Below are 17792 nucleotides of genomic sequence, written 5' to 3'. Positions count from 1 at the left end.
TCAATGCGTCAAGATAACAAAATTTATCCAAAGCGATTTTTAAAGGTATGGCATCTGATTTCTAGTCGAATGTAAATTTAATTAGAAACAGAGGCAAGAGAAATAAGGCATCAATCAAGATTACAGTCTGCTGCCCGCTGTTGGTCTAAACTGATTGCACTGAGTCAGGACGGTACTCACCTGTTGCGCTGCGCTGTTGTGCTCCGCTACAGATGACTGCTGCGCACGACCTGCCTCCGTGTCACCAAGCTCCAGCCGTGCAACACACGCGCCTTAAATACACATTTTAACTTCCTGAACGCGACAGTGTTTGATCGTGTCTCACAAACATTTCACCCAATTTTTGTAAGTGCCTGCAGCGGCATAACCGCATGCATTTGAATTCCAGTTGAAAGAGAACATAAATGATAGTTTTATGAACTGCATGTAGACTGACAACTGTAGACGCCCATAGTGATCTAAATCACATTAGGATTTTTGGCTTGTCTATGTGGGACGATTTTATATTTGCCCCAGGTGTGGTTTTCTGTAATTATTCTTCCTGGAATAACAGTTCAGCCAACGCTGGGTGTTATTGTATTTTTAAAAATACATTAAAATGGAATCCATACATACAATGACTTGAATACACCCCTTCTATGACGTATATATTTTCGATTTAGAATTAAAATTTTAGAATTTTTTATTTATATTTGTAGGTTTGAAACATAAAGATGGAGTTTTATTCAGAAAATATAATAAGAAGAAAAAAAATAAAGAAAAGCCAGATTAAAACGATTAAATAACCATATTATTATTATTTCTTAGAGTATATAAGAGTATAAAAATTTCCTACATTATCACTACAACATTGATCAGTGAAAATTATTTTTAAAAAAAGATCTGGTATTTCCATAACAGTGGAATTACGGGTTACTGCTCATTCATTTATTTGCTGCATTGACATAAAATGTTCCTTGTACATCTGAAACAGCAGAGAAAAAAAACTGGGGGCTAAAACACTATAAACTCTAGTGACATGGGGTCAAATACAGATCCATTTGGCTGAAATCACTGTTGTCCCATCAGTTAGATTTTCAATAGAGGTATACAGTAGTAAGAAATTTATGGCTGACCATGACTAAAACGTCTTTTACAGTGTGACAGTACTAACAAGTGCTGTGTGATGTGTATTTGAATGCTAGATCTAAGATATTTAACATCCTTTTTTTGGTAAGAATGAGAAATCTTGCTGTCACTTTTAAGTGTTAATGGCAAAACTGTCACAGTGTGTCTGTGTTCATGACACTTAAAGTGTTGCAGCATGTTTAACAGCTGGGGCTGCAAAGACTCTCTCATAGTGGACACTGCAGCTGTGGGTAGCGCTCTTAATAGAACATCTTCAGCGTCTCACCGGATGGCGTGCTTCTGGAGACAGGTTGACGGGACGTTAGGGCAGCTGTCCATTTTTAGGTGTCACGGTGCTTCAGAGAGGCGGATGTGGAAGGCCTCCGCGCGGGTTGAGAAAATGACGTAGTATGTTTGGAGAGGCTCTGAATCTGTAAAGAATGAGATCAATCCTGCATTATACAAAGACTACATAATCATACTGTGTAAAAACATTAAATAGAATCTAACAATTAAGGGCTGATTATATTAACACTGAAGCTTTAAAGGGATAGTCTACCCAAAAATAAAATGGCTGTCAATATTTATCTTTTTTTTTTTAATCATTTTTTATCATTTTATCATTCATCATTTTACCCCCATATTGTTTCAAACCTGTATGAATTTCTTTTTTCTGCAGAACACAAAATATTTTCTTTTTTGTGTTGCACAGAAGGATAAAGTTATACAGATTTAGAAGAATTTTCATTTTTTGAGTGAACTATCCCTTTAAGTCACACAGCACTAATGTTTCTGCACTGACTTATGCATATGCAGAATTAACCACAATTGCCACAGAAAGTGACAAGGATGCCTCAGATATTTAGGCAAAAATATGCTCATAGTGCATGTTTTGTTCCTTTATCTATTATCTTCTATTAGGTCTGTTCATTTTTAATATTCTGTTGTAGGCCTAGTAATAGATTTAGTGTGTCTTTGCAGATACCACAGTGACCTGTAGAGTCAGATATCTGTATTCACTGTTTTAGAGATTGGGTTTTGTTGAATATATAGTACTATAGAGTGTTATATACCATGAGTTTGAATAATGGGATGACTAATCATTCTAATTCAAATTTATTAAAAAATTGTTGATTTATTTTCATTTCAATTGTATGTATTTATTTGATTTCTATTAATTCATTTAAATTTTATTTTTTTAAAAATGAAAATTAATGTTGTATTTAAATTTATTTAAACATATTTTTAATATTCCTAATATTCTGATACCATGGTCTAAAAAAAAGTCTTATGATGAACGTCTGATTCATTTGTCCTCTGTCTTCAATCCTTTTAGATCAAAGCTAATGGCAGTATAAATCAATCAATCAATCAATCAATCACCTTTATTTATACAGTGCTTTTAACAATAGATAAAGAGCAAATGTGAAGCAAAGTCAAAATACAGACAGTCTATCTCTCACAGCGTAGCACAGAGTGTAAACGTGACAAACCTCCTCCTCCTCACATCATGAACAGGAAACCAAAGACAGACTTGAACAGACACTATGACTGCAGCAATAGGTCAATACTTCTGAAACACTGACGTCTATTTTTCTTTCTCTGCTTTCTTCTAGGGCAGAGACTTTCTGCATCTCTTTAGGGAGTACGTGATTGAAATAGATGCATAAAGTTGCCGTGATAATGGTTTGAGGTTTCTAGGTTCTCAGAGCGTTCACTTGGTCTGGTAGTTATGAGAAGAAAGAATGAGACGTATACAAGCTTTCACGACCACAAGGTTATTTCTAAATTTCAGCGTACAGCTCAACCAGAGAGCAATCAGAGATGGCGCATGGCTTAGCAGCTCTTTAAAAAAGGAGACATTGATTATAGCCACATATATCTCTCAATTCAAAACCACGCATGTGAGAATTACCATTGAGAATGCATACATTCTCAATGCACACAACAGCATTATATTTCTACATCAATACAGACTGAACAAGAACTTCTAGCTATCACAGAACTCTAAAACAATCTCCCAAAGAGATCGGACTACAACATTTATAAGCAAAACACAATGCTATCAGTAACAAACCAGATTATAAGAAATAAGTATCCATCTAATTTAATCAGACTGGCTCCCCTTGCCACCACAACCACAGAAAATCAGTCAGCAAGCAGGAGGTGTTCAGGGGCGCTCACACCTACAGGTTATCTGATAGTGGCAGTTTCTCACCAGACCTCAAACCACTGGCAGTGTTTCTGTTCGTTAGAGATAGGGAAGAGTAGGAAACATTAGGGCAAATTTATGCATCAGAATCAAATCTACAGGAAAGTTTCTCTATGCACAATCAAACTTTTTCATATTGGAGAAAAAAAATCCATCTAGGTATTAAACAAGTTATTGGTTTCAAAAATGTCCAAAAAATGGGTCATGAAATTACTCTGAGCCTTAACTCATATGATGCATTTGGGTCATTTCTGACCCAGAGGTCATTTTTTTTATTATAAAAGAAATCATAAGTTTTTAGGATGGGATTTAAAAGAAATGTAGTATTTAATTTTAAAAATATGTAGTATTTTGATATTTTCTATTATTTTTAATAAATAGTTTAATAAATACATTTAATTTAGTAAATAAATAAATAAACAAATATATATATATATATATATATATATATATATATATATATTTTTTTTTTTTTTTTTTTTTCCGAGTGACATAGCAAATAAAGTTTATAAAATAAACTACAAGTGTTGTACAGCAAAAGTTTTAATGCTGAATAGTCTAAATCTGAAGTCTATTTAAGTAATAGATTTTATTAGAATTTTTTTTACAATGTAAATGTAAAAGAAACAATAAGAAACACAATGTATTCAAATAAAATCTCATAAATATTGATAAAAATGTTTTGTTTTTGTGGGGGTGCAAAACTGTTGCAAAACTATTTTTTGCTATTGGTTAAGTATTTGTTCAAGTATTTTTTTATATAAATATGTAATAATAATATGGTATGCATGGTAACATGCACATTTTTGAGGGTTCAATGTTTGTTTGACTGAGTGAAAAAAGGCTACAGTTTTTTAAAAGTCATAATAAGGGTTTAAAATCTGTATACCAAGACAGGGATTTTTTTTTTTTTTTGCTAAGTGTGAAATCAAACTAAAACTACTAAAACTGATTATTCATCCATATATGTTAGCTGCAGACTGATTGTTTGTCACATGGCTTTATTCTCTTGTTGTTGCACCATGTGAACAGCAGTTTATCTCACTAGCACCTTTTTGAAAATTCTATGTGGCAAGACAATAATGAACCAGGCGGCACGGTTAACCGGTTACAATGGGAGGAGGTCTTCCGTTATCTTTGTAATCAGCTATGCTCATCGTGAACCTGCACGCCGGGGTTTCTGGTTGTAAATCTACTGAACAGTGGGGTGCTGCAAATCACATGGAGGCAGACGTGTTGAGAGGTGCTAAGAGTTTCCTGGCCATTGTGTGGCTATTTGAGAAAATTTTCTCTCAATAAGGAGAAGTTTGGCTCCACAGCATGTGTGCATGATCATGGCTCTGATGGCTTATTGTGACACGTGTATTTGAGTAATTTCATTCTAGTCAGAAGTTTCGTTTTGGTTCCTCTGTGCCTTGTTGTGCTGCTAAACTTGGTGTTAGCATGCTCATATGTGTGTTAGCTTCACTGTGTAGTTTCGGCATAGAGTCTAATTGCAATCTGCGGTCTTACCGGAGTGCTAGCAAGTGACAAAAATCAAAATTTAGAAAATCTTTACATCTCAGGATAAGTTGCAGTTGAATTTCCTTACTTAAAGGAGTAGTTCACTTTCAGAACAAAAATTTACAGATAATGAACTCACCCCCTTGTCATCCAAGATGTTCATGTCTTTCTTTCTACAGTCGTAAGGAAATTATGTTTTTTGAGGAAAACACTTCAGGATTTCTCTCCATATAATGGACTTCTATGGTGCCCCAGAGTTTGAACTTCCAAAATGTAGCTTCAAATGGCTCTAAACGATCATAAGCAAGGAAAGAAGGGTCTTATCTAGCAAAAGAATCTGTTATTTTCTAAAAAACATTACAATTTATATACTTTTTAACCTCAAATGCTCGTCTTGTCTAACTCTGTGTGTATTCTGTGTAGAGATTAAAAAGTATATAAATTGTATTTTTTTTTTTTTTTTTTAGAAAATAACAGATCGTTTCGCTAGATAAGACCCTTCTTCCTCAGCTGGGATCATTTAGAGCTCTTTGAAGCTGCATTTAAACTGCATTTTGGAAGTTAAGACTTGAGGGCACCATAGAAGTCCATTATATGGAGAGAAATCCTCAAATGTTTTCCTCAAAAACCATAATTTCTTTACGACTGACACTGCATATTATACAGAAGTAAGCTATTTTCTGTGAATGTGTGAGACTTTCAATTCATTAATTGCTATAATTAACTAAAATTAACTAGAAGAATAACAAAGTGCAGTAAACTGTACAACTATTTGCACTACAAACCAATGCGTTTATGATGATAAATTAAAATAGTATGATAGCAAATACCAGTTTGCAATAACGTACAGCATACAGGTAAAATAGCTAAATGTAAATAAGTAATGTTTCTTTTTTTTGACTCTGATGGACAGAGCCAAGTCCTCAGCCTACACTGTTTCTTTTTCAATAATGTTTAGGCCAATTCACACCAAGAATGCTAACTATAAAGCTAACGTTTATGATAACTATATTATCGTCCACCCCAACAGATATTTTTAAAAGCACGCAGCTGTTCTGTCAACCACCGTTTTACATTCTCACACTCTTTAAAGTCGAATGGATTCTGATTGGCTGTCAATTTATCAGTTGAAGTGTTCTAAGTGATTCTGACAATATCGTTCCTCTGTGTCGTTATTAATATAGTTGTAGACTTTGCTTTTCTCAATTGGAAGGATTATTAAAACTTTATAGTTGTAGTTATCGTTTTAATTATCGCCTTTAGTGCGGACAGGCCTTTACACTCATGTACGTTGCAATGCAGATCTGTAGCTGTGTCAACTTTAAACCGTCAAAAGAAAACACCAGAAAAAATCTGCCGTTAATTGCTCACACAACAAAGAGAAACACAAATAAGGAGAGATTTCTGTCCCTCCACTGAAAGCCAATTTCTTCCAAACTTTGATTCTTAGAAAAGCTCATAAAGACATTGTAAAAGTAATCCATATAAATCAAGCAGTTTAATCCAAGTCTTTGATCACTTTATATGATGAACAGTTTTAAGTTTTTCACATATAAACACGGATCAACACACATACATAGAGCACATCAAATATGGAAAACAGAAGTTTAACCATACTTGCTTGACACATGATAACAAACCTCATTAAGGGAGAGTAACTGATGAGTAATTTTAATTTGGGCGTGATTTAACCCTTTAAAGACAGACTTTTGATTTTCTTTTGCGAATTAGCATAACCATAAGTACTGATTGTCCTGGTATTTAGTCTGTGAAGCTATGGATAGTTACACTGCTGGGCCTGTAAGTGCAAAAAGAGAAACTGATGTGACATGAAAAAGGTGAAACATACTTGAATTTGTAATTCTGTGATCTGCTTTTGAAGAACTGCAATGATGGTCATGTTTGCTGCTTCTTTGTCCTGCTTTTCCTTTTGCTGGGGAAAAGGTAAACACATTTTAAATTCACTGAAGCACAGCAAATGATGCAAACAGGCTGGTATAAAGCCACAGTATGATAAATGGTAAACATTCAGGGTTTGGAAATCAGACTTAAGCTCATCAAAATATTTTTGTCTACCACCATCGTACCAGACTATAGCGCATCCGGTGAAGCACTCTTTTGACATTAATGCAAGCAGTCGTCTGTTTCACATCACTGTAAAGTGAGATACAGTGTTGGCATTTTCTTGCAAAATCACTTCTGCATAAAAGAGCTGATAGACAAGTGCGATGTGGAGGACTGGTCTGAGTGTGTGAACTACGCCAGCATCTGAAGATTTGGCCAGCAGAGTGAGAAAGATGTTATCAGAGCTCTGCTTCTAGAAAAGCAGAAGATACCGGTTCCCTCAAAGCTGTTTGGGTGATTAACAGATAGGCCACTCTTGCACTAAGTCATGTGTGATGAATAAATGGAATAGTCGCTAATCTGAGCTTTACAAATGAACTGTGTTTTTAGACTGTGATTAGTGCTCATGGAAAAGGCTTGTGTATTGTGAGGTGCCCAGATTTCGTCTGTCAGTCAGAAAATGTAGACAGCATTTTTGGCATAATAATAATAATAATAATAATTATCACAAAAATTACAAAAAATTTGGTTACCTTCAATGCAAGTAAATAAGGTCAATATCTCGAGGATTTAAAAGCGAAAATGTGTAGTTTAAAATTTCATAAAAGCTCTTATATTATATAACAGTTTAGTACATTGTGTTGTCATGGTAACAAAGTTTTAAAACAGAAGATAACTTTACACAGTACAATGTTATTTATAAATTTTTTCAGCTTTTTTCCATTGTAAGTGTAACCCACATTTTTGCTTTTTTGGAGAAAAGTGTAGACAACTGGAAATCACTTTTTGTGGTTTAATGTCACAAATGCTTTTGTACGCAACCTAAAATATTCCTTTAACGGGGTTGAGCTCAGTCAGTGAGACTGACGCTCGTGGTCCAGACCAAGATTATTTTAGCCTGAAGGAAGTCAGCAAGGGTAAATGACACTGTAATTAGACACCTCCAGACTGTCAAATAGCAGATGATGTCAGGTGTGGTGTTACCTTGTATTGAAAAGTTGAAAACTGTTGTCTGCTTTGTTGTAATTGGCTGCACAGATCTTGGTTCTGTGATGTCAGCTTCAAGAGATGATCTTGCTGGCTTTTTACGTGCGCTTCAATTCGATTTAGCTGGTTGCTGTAAATTTTGTTCTGTAGTGAGAAGAGAGCCGTTAAAATAAGAGGACTGAATTAAGTCACATTTTACAACCCCATGTCAGGACATAGTTTAGCACTGATTTGCAGTAGTATACTAACTTTGAAAGTGATTTCACTTTGTCAGAATCTGATTCAGGAGTCCTGTCTTACACAGCCCTAGACATTTCTAGACATATTTGTAATGTTTCCCAATCAGAGATAAGAATACTTTTGAAATCTCAGGATGTTTCATCATGTTGCAATGACACTGAAAAATTTAATTCTTCACTTGGTAACAAAAATATGCATGCATTTGAATAAAATAAACAAAAGAGGATTAACATATTTACCAAAAATTTAAAATAGGGGTTTTATCTCAAAAAGTCAGGAAAGAAGACAATTACTTAAATATTGAAATGCAGTAATTCAAATGTAAAGAAAGAGTTTTTAATTCGTTTTAAATAACTTTATTATATATTAAACTAAATAATATTAAGTTAAGTCCGTTTTGTAATGTTTCTTAGATCACTGTGATTAAAGAATCACCCCCCAGCAGTATAGACTAAGAAGAATTGGTGTAGGATTTACTTTTTTTTTTACGATAATCAATTTTCACAGAGAAAGTAAATTTCACTAATAATTTAAGAAATTGCAAGTAACATTGATTTCAATATAAAATTTCAAAAATATTACAAGAAACGAAATTATTAAACTATTAGTCAGTTATTCCAGCATAATTATCACAAAGTTGGTTATTCCATAGAAACTCTTCAGTATTTTTGATTTATTCATTCATTTTTTTATAATAAAGTTCAAATTAAACTGTCTATATACTGTATTCACATTTCAGATTTAAAACTCCATGTTATGATAGCATAAATTGGAGCTGATTAAAACTGCCCAAACAAATAAGTTTTATCTTTATAACTTAGTATTTTATTTAATGTTGAGTGTTGACAACATCACAGAATTACGGAAGTACGAAATGAACTATAAGGTCAATATCATAAATAACTAGGCTACAAGTCAGATTTGACGTCTGCATTTTTCGAATTACTGGCCATTAAAATTTGTAAAATTTGTGTTTAAAAGTGTAAAATATCTCAGACTGATTGCGGCAAATTCTTTTCTCCAAAAGATAATGACAACAAATACAGCAGAAAGAAATTGTGAGATGTCACCCTCTCTATCACTCAGCACGACTGAAGCGAAACGGATTGCGCGATTCACACAGGGCTGCTGCCTTGATCTGCGTCGTGTCTTCAGCGGCTCGTGATGTTCAATTGTGTGCAACGATGGTTTGTTCAAGCAGCGCGATTGGTTTAATTTCCACACTTTAATGGTATTTATAGCTTCTGAGCAAGGATTATCTCTAAATGCAGATTATCAGTCAAATAAGAATCTAGTCTACCCTCTTGGTGTTGTTCACTTCCCAGTGATTAACCCCGTGGGGCGTACCAATGCAATGCAAGCGTGCCATTGTTCTATATTTGTATAATATCATATGCTGACATAAATGATATAATATATTACATGTACTAAACTGTATTTTAGTGTCAGTTTTGACTTAAAACCAGTTCCAGGAGTACGCTAGAACTAAGCGTGCACTGCACTTCTATCCCTCATATTGTAGTGCATAAAGTTGTAAACCAGCAGATATTATCAACTGAGGGTTTTAACCTCTGTCTGCAGCTTTATCAGTCTGTGGCGGCTCTCTTTAAGCCCGGCTTGAGTAAGCGTTTCCTTCAGTCTTGTGCTCAACAGCTCCACCTGCAGTTCATTCTGTGTAATGCTGATTTTCTGCTGACCACCACAATGTACCTGTTGCCTCTGGGAGAGACACAGTGAGGTTTTGATAACCCTTACTTGCGCTATATTGAATACTGGTATATTCTCTATCCACATACAAAGTTACCTGCCATTTCTCCTGTAGGTCTTTAATGTGTCGTTTTTGCTCTTTGAGTTCAGTAAGTGCCTCTGCTTCCTGCAGTCTACAGCTGATCAGCTCCATCTGCAGATACATCACACTGTCCTCATTAGGCACAGTGCTGCTCTGCAACACAGACACACAAACGTTTATGATTACTTAAGCAACCACAATTCTGTTTAAACATCAGCATGTGATGTCTAACATGCTTTAACTCAGTCAAGGCTATGAGTAAACTGCTGCAAGGATGACCTATTTGGGACCCTGGACCACAAAACCAGTCCTAAGTAGCATGGGTATATTTGTAGCAATAGCCAAAAATACAATGGGTCAAAATTAAAAAAAAATATATATATTATCAAAAATCATTAGGATATTAAGTAAACATCATGTTCCATTAAGATATTTTGTAAATTTCATACCGTAAATATATCAAAACTTAATTTTTGATTAGTAATATGCATCACTAAGAACTTCATTTGGATAACTTTAAAGGCGATTTTCTCAATATTTAGATTTTTTTGCACCCTCAGATTCTAGATTTTCAAATAGTTGTATCTCGGACAAATGTTGTCCTATCCTAACAAACCATACATCAATGGAAAGTTTTTTCATTCAGATTTCTACTTTTTAAACAATTGACCCTTATGACTGATTTTGTGGTCCAGGGTCACATTTTTGTAGGCCAAAACCTGGAAAAGGGTTAGCATTTAACTTCTGGGTTGGTCTACAAAATTAGGTAATCACTGCACCACTCTAAGACTGTACTTAATACTTCATATTAATGTATGTAAAACAAGTTTGCATGGAAGATTTAACTTCATTTTGACCTCCTCCATCTGCAAGATGTTTGCCTGCATGTCTTTTAAGGCGTTTTGTGACCTGGCTGTGTTTAGCCAAGTTTTCTCCAGCTCTTTCTTCAGCTGTGACACCAGTTTTTCTGAGCACCTCTGGAGGGTCGGCACATGTGGGAGTAGAAGCATGAACATATCGTTAGAAAAAATGTAGTAACATTAACATAAAGGCAATGCAATACACTTACCTTCTCTAGTAAGGCAAGCCTCTGCTTTAAATGTTTGTTCTCTGAGGAAAGTCCCTTGAGATAAGAGAAAGAACTTAGCATTTGCAGTGGCTGAAAATGGCTTGGGTATTGATTCATAACCTGAAGATTTTTCTGTAATGTTGAGAAATATTACATGGAGAGAAACAAGTGCTCACATTTAATTCCTCCTGCTCCTCCAGCTCTTTTGTCTTGATAGATACATACTCTTGTCTCAATCTAAAACAAACAAAACAAATCATTTTGTTTGCATAGGTTCTCAATTCCAGTCCTCGTTTTCCTCTCTTTTCTATGTAAGTATGTCTTATCAGTTCAGACATTTGTTCTATTTGACTTAGACATGCAAGACATTACAGAGGTATATTATCTCTCACTTCTATAGTAAGTTTGATCTGTTTGTTAAGATGCTACAGGCCATGGCATAGCACAAATCTGTTAATGAATGTTCTGAAGTGAACTTCAACAGCTTTAACATGCTCAGGGAGTAGGGAGCAATGAACACTCATTCAGAACACAGTTCATGCATGGAGCTCTCTTCTAACAAGCTGATAATCTGAATCAAGTGTGTTAAATAAGAGAGATAAGTACAGAGCGGTGGTACACGAGCAGAATTGAGAACCATTGGCATAGACAATTGGATATGCAAACACAGAAACAAGAAACAAATTGTACATACTGTTTCATTTTGCTGGGGTTGTATTTTATTTCATATGCTGCTTTAATCATTCCATCAGGATCTGAATCCCATGATTCTAGATTCTGCAAGCACTAAAAACAACAGAATCACTCTCAACAACCAAAAAAATTCAAAGTGGCAGTATTTCAATAATATAATCATTTTAAAAACATTTAAAAATCCTTAAAGCTAGCAAGTGGCAGATAAACACTAAACAAAAACTTTGTTTCATTTAGGTGTTCCATTACGTTTATCATTCCCTCTACATCAAGCTTCATGAGTTCTGTCTGCTTCATATGAAGTATAGCCAAACCAACCCGGAACACGATCTCCAAACCCTACAAACACATGAATGTAATCACTGATATTGTCAATTAAACTATAATATTTAGATACTGGCGGTAGTGTTGATATTGGTACGTAAAAGTAAAACTATTAAAAGGTTTTCTGTAATTAAAAATTAAATATTAGATGAAAACCTTCAATTTTAAAAAGAAAACTTAAACCTTAGCTCTGCAACTAACTGACATAAATAAGTTTAAATACTAAAATTACTGTTACAAACTGAAATAAAAATCAAGTTAAATATAAATATAAAAAAAAAACGAATAAAAAGACAAAACATTGACAAGACAAAAGTGACTAAAACTAAAATGAAAACTGAAAATATAAATATAATAAATCCTATTTCAAAATATGAATAAACACTGTACTAAAATATGAATATTTCTAAAATATTACTGGCTGGTGGTTATTTCTTATTTATTTTCGATACATTTTAAATAGAAATTACATGATATGCAGTGTGAAATGTTGGGTTATAATGAGATGTGGTGACGCGATTAATTGTACCTCACACATGAAGATATCAAAAATCCTAATGGCAGCTCTGGCCGGCAAAGATGACAGGAGGATGTTGAGAAACCAAGAGGAGGAGAACATAGAAGTGTGGAAACCTTGGGTCTGAAAGTGGGAATGAAGCTCAGGAAGATGATCCTATCAGTAAGAGAAAAATATTATCAGAAAACATGACCACAATCTCTAGGGAAGAGTGGGGTTAGAAGTGTCGAACCCTTTGGCTACAAAATTGTGTAATGTGTTTGTCCTGTGACCATTTATTGATAAGCATTTTTTAAGCTAAACATTTTATGTCAATGATTTGTTTTAAGTCAAATAATAATAATATCATATACAATGCTATTCAAAATGATCAGTTTAATTTTTTATGCATATCTTCTATTTATCTAAGAACCCTGAAAAAAATATTACCACACTTTCAAGAAAAATATTAAGCTGTTTTTTACATTGATAATAATGAGAAATGTTTATTTAGCACTAAATCACCATATTAAAATAATCCTCCTGAAGGCTGTGACACATTGAAGACTGGAGTAATGATTGCTGAAAATGTATTATTTGTATATTATATATAAAATAATTAGACATCTTTTTCAGACAGGTTTTGTCTAATTTCTCAATGCTTAAAGGACAACAAAGTAGGCAGATAACAGCTTTTTACCCCACTATCCCCTACTTACAAAACACCAAATCTGGAGATCTACAACTCTGAAATCCTTGTCAAATGTGCAATTCTCAGAAATCTGACATTTATCAGAAAACAAAGGCTTTATGTAGCATACTCAACTCAAGGCTTTTGGAATGGACTTTTTTTTTTTTTTTTTTTTTTTTTACAAACAATCCATGGGCTTATAAATAGAAAAAATAATTATAATTGTTTACCTTAATCATAGCCTCAAACTGGTAAATACAGCAGCTGAGTTCAACCATATTGGATCTATACAGGTCCCTCATTCTGAAGTCTTTCATTAGCCTCACAAAAATGTAGAAGGCCTCCTCTTCAGCAATCTAAAAGGTGATCATCTCAATTAATTGACTAGTACTAACTACTATAATTTATAACAATAATTTCAATTTAAAAAAGCAATTGATTACCTGTGTGAGCAACAGGCCTACAATAAACACACTTCCCTGGCAGAAGCCAATCTCTGGGTCTAAGATTGAATAAGCCTGTAATAAAAGCCACACCGTGTTATCTATATTCCTAAAATGTATAACTGTTTTTTTTTTTGGTCACAGGTAGAGATTCTCAGTCGTCTAACCTTCAGCACATTAAACAGTGGTTTCTGGTAGGTAGCGACCTTGTTGTGAAAGAGCTGGTGTTGAGTCAGGATACGTGTCAGGTCTCTGAGTATCAGCGGCTCAGAGGGAGACGAGCTCTTCAGCAAATCTGAGTACTTCTGCCACACGGCCACATTCTGAGCATCACACAACAGCTGCCACACAAGGGGCCGCAGATGGGCAGGGACACCCCTCCTGATCAGCACCTGAAGGAGGAATGGTACAGCAAGCTGAGTGATAAGACTGAAACCATGACATGAAACTGTTGGATCGACAAGTTGATTACCTTGATCTGTTCCACTTTTCTCTTGCGCCAGTCATCCCATTCTTTAATGAGATTATCCCATATGTCATTCTCAAAAGAGAAGGTTTTGGGTGAGGTGGGACTTTGCAAAACCCCATTTACAGAGTACAGAGACTTGCTGTCAGTCTCTAGCAGTCTGTTGAGAAAACAGATATGATGTGTACTCATCAATTCCAAATTACCAATTCCAAACCACATCAGTATTAATAACTACTATTGGTTTTGTATTTAATCATTTATAAGTGATATGTAATTGTCCATGAAAAATGTCTTATATTCAGGTGTGCATAATTTTAGGCATGTTTTCTATTACAGATAAAATGAGCCAAAAGAGATTTAACTGAGACTAAAAGTCAAAAATTATTAAATGCCCATGAGAAGAATGCAATGCAATAATAAATTTGCCAAGTTAAGGCATGACCATTGGGCAGCGAAATGTTCATTGGGTCAGCACAGTCAGAAAAAAATCAGGTGGAGAAAAAAAGACACATGTTAACAGCAAAATAATTAAATGTGTCTAATTAAGGTGAAGAATTAGGTGTGAAGGACTAGCGTCACATCCTCATGTACCACTGTTTGAGATGATGCAGAGATGGACTATAAATGAACTCCCAAAACCTACTGTCAGATTCTGGAAGATAAATTTAGTGGTGGAAGAGGATGTGATGCTGGTCCTTCAGAAGTCACTCTCAACTGTCTATAAAGCCTATAAAAAATAGTCTTCATGTACACTTCACAACACTTCAGCATGTTATTCTTATTAAGTGAGGGTCATTTTTTTAGGACTTTTTTACCGAAGCAAACTCTCTGAGAACCTGCACACTGCACTTCTGGAGACTAGGTTGCAGTTCTAGAAAAAGGTGGCACTGGGGACTAAACGGTTTGTGATGGATTCACACCGAATTCTTCACCTTGTTTTAAATTATTTTGCAGTTAACGTGTAATTTCTTCTCCACCTGTTTTTTCTGACTGTGCTGACCTAATGAGCATTTCTCTGCCCAATGGTCATGCCTTAACTTTGCAAATTCTGTTATTGCATTAGTTTTGCATTCTTTTCATGGGCATTTAATATTTTTTGACTTTTAGTCTGAGTTAAATCTCTTTTTTGTCTTTTATCTGTAAAAGAAAACATGCCTAATATAAGATGTTTTTCACTTCCAGCCTTCATGGACAATTATATTATTATAAATGAATAGTAGTTATTAGGATTGATGTGGTTTGGAATTGGTAAAATGGGCTTGTAAAAAAATTATCAGAATATCAACTTCTATAACAATTATGCATATTATAAATATACTTTTGATAAGTTCCGGTTTGAGATTTATGATCAACATGATTAGCATGTAAAATGCATCTAATAGTGTTTCAAGTTGAATTTCAATAAAAAATAAACAAATAAACAAACAGAGAAAGAAATAGCATACTTTTAGCGAGTACTATTTTGGGATGTTTAATAAGCACAATATACAAATACATCTGAAAGAAAGAAAGAAAAAGAAGGAAATTATGTTTTCTAATCTTAAACCTATAGAAAACAAGTTGGGCTCACAGTGTGGAAACAGAGATGTCTCACTAATGTAATGTGTAACTTTTTAGTTCGAGTTGTTGTTTGTAGGAAACAGTGAGGTATGGGTATTAAAAAAATGACCTGTTCTGTTCCTCAAGTTTAGCGAGTAATTTCATCTCATCCGCACTGAGCTGAGATCCCGTTGAGGAAGACAGAGATGGTACAGTCAAAGAGTCCATATGTAATGCTCAGAGCGAAGAAGGATGTCTTAGAAACTAAGTAACTCTCTCCAATGAGCTAAAACAGCAATAGATGACAGAAACACACAAAATACAAAAATTGTGTTTATGAATATGTATTATTGAGTGTCATTGTATATGTGAATATGATGTAACATAAACATACCAGTGCATTGCTTTTTTTCATACACATGTATCACATCTAGATTGTATACAAAATTTTAATGACATTTTTCATTTGGCCTCTTATTAGTGAAAACTGGGATTTCTTACCAGTGTGCACGATTCTTGGTATTTGGGGGAGCAAATGTCTTCACAAAATCTTTCCTCTGTCAAACTGGTTCCAGTGACATTAGCTGTCACACCTGCTTCTTCCATACCGCAGAGGAAAAAACGACAAAACGACAAAAGAATCACATGTCGCTTTATAGCAGAGTCTCACACGCTGGTCAAAGTTCCTCAAAATAACAGCTCTGCCGGTGACTCAGGAGCTTGTTTTTAAAGTGACCTGACTGAGTGAACAACTTCCTCTTACAACTACTTATAATTTTTAGCTGGCAAATATGGGCCCCGAGATAATGTTTACCTTGGGGACTTCAATCGGTTTGCCTGCCAAGAGAGTCTGCTGCATGAATAATCTCATCCAGTGCTGTGTAGAACAAGCTTTGACAGAGAAGCTTCCCTATATGCAGAAAGGAAGTTTTAGGTTCAAAAAGACTGTGTGCCAACATTAGGTTGAGTGGCATCTACTTTTTTTGCTCCACCCTATTTTAAGGAAGTTCACACTGTAGTTATCATTTGTTTGCAACTCTATATGCACATTTTCACACCACATTTATTCACACCACTCATCTAAACACTTTACAAACTGTGACATTTACTGTAAAAATGCTAAACAAGTGTTAACTAATGCTCACTTGTTTTATAGTCTATTTAGTCTTCATTTAGCCCCTCATATGTATTTATTATTTGTGAGTACTGTGTTATTGTATATTGTTGATTTGCAACTTGTGAATAGCCTCCTTGATAAGTATAAGTGCATTTCATTAAGTATCCTTTGTATTTCGAAGACACGTTAAACACAAACTCTTGTGAAAAAGAAAGATGTATACTTTCAAAAAGAGTATGTATTAGGGAAATAATATACTTTAAAAGAAAAGTATGAAATACATGTAATGTTTAACACTTAACTGTATGTTAATTGCAGTTAAATGAATAGCCAAAAATACATTGTATGGATCAAAATTGTCGATTTTTCTTTTATGCCAAAAATCATTAGGATATTAAGTAAAATGAAAATATTTAGCAAATTTCATACCGTAAATATATCAAAACTTAATTTTTGATTTATAATGTGCATTGCTAAGAACTTCATTTGGACAACTTTAAAGGTGATTTTCTCAGTATTTAATTTTTTTGCACTCTCAGATTCCAGATTTTCAGATATTGCTAAATATCAGCAAAATATTGTCCCATCCTAACATCAATGGAAAGCTTATTAATCCAGCTTCCAGGGTCACAAATGCAATTAGCTGAACTTTCTGAGGCAATTCAATTAGACTAAAGTAGGCCTACATTGTCACATCTAATTTTATAAATACTTCTAGTATTTTTGAAATATGGTTAAAGTGTTAATGTAGGCCTACTGAAATGTATGGAAACTGAAATGGACTTTATTGCAATTTCTATTGAAACTTGCATGCCGTGTATTTAAATAGCCTAAATAATTAGACATTCACCCAGGTGTAAAAAAGTGCACTTCCATGATGTACTTAAAGTGCTCTATTTTCATTCTAAATTTAAAATTTCATTCATTTAATTGAATGAAATGTTTAAATTTTAAGTTTGCATTAGAATATCCTGCTGTGTGTCCTCCATGACGCTAGAGGAGCACACACTTTTGCCTCCGAATGCGTTGATTTTCCGGTCGCAGCACAG

General features: G+C 34.4%; 1 protein-coding gene across 1 annotated transcript; it reads right to left on the bottom strand.

The window, feature by feature from the left end:
* Positions 1-865: 865 nt before the first annotated feature.
* On the bottom strand, positions 866-17666 carry evi5a (ecotropic viral integration site 5a). Its single transcript, XM_073848586.1, has 17 exons — positions 16128-17666; positions 15757-15912; positions 14091-14244; positions 13786-14010; positions 13619-13693; positions 13406-13531; positions 12518-12661; positions 11914-12003; positions 11666-11757; positions 11148-11208; positions 10972-11025; positions 10760-10879; positions 9918-10055; positions 9683-9832; positions 7871-8017; positions 6672-6755; positions 866-1538 (listed from the first exon to the last, which is right to left on the bottom strand). The coding sequence occupies exons 2-17, from the start codon at positions 15852-15854 to the stop codon at positions 1449-1451; spliced, it is 1848 nt and encodes a 615-aa protein (XP_073704687.1). The 5' UTR covers positions 15855-15912; positions 16128-17666; the 3' UTR covers positions 866-1448.
* Positions 17667-17792: the final 126 nt, after the last annotated feature.

The sequence above is a fragment of the Garra rufa genome, chromosome 10 (genome assembly GCF_049309525.1).
Source record: "Garra rufa chromosome 10, GarRuf1.0, whole genome shotgun sequence".
NCBI lineage: Eukaryota > Metazoa > Chordata > Actinopteri > Cypriniformes > Cyprinidae > Garra > Garra rufa.
This window is presented reverse-complemented; position numbering and strand designations above follow the sequence as displayed.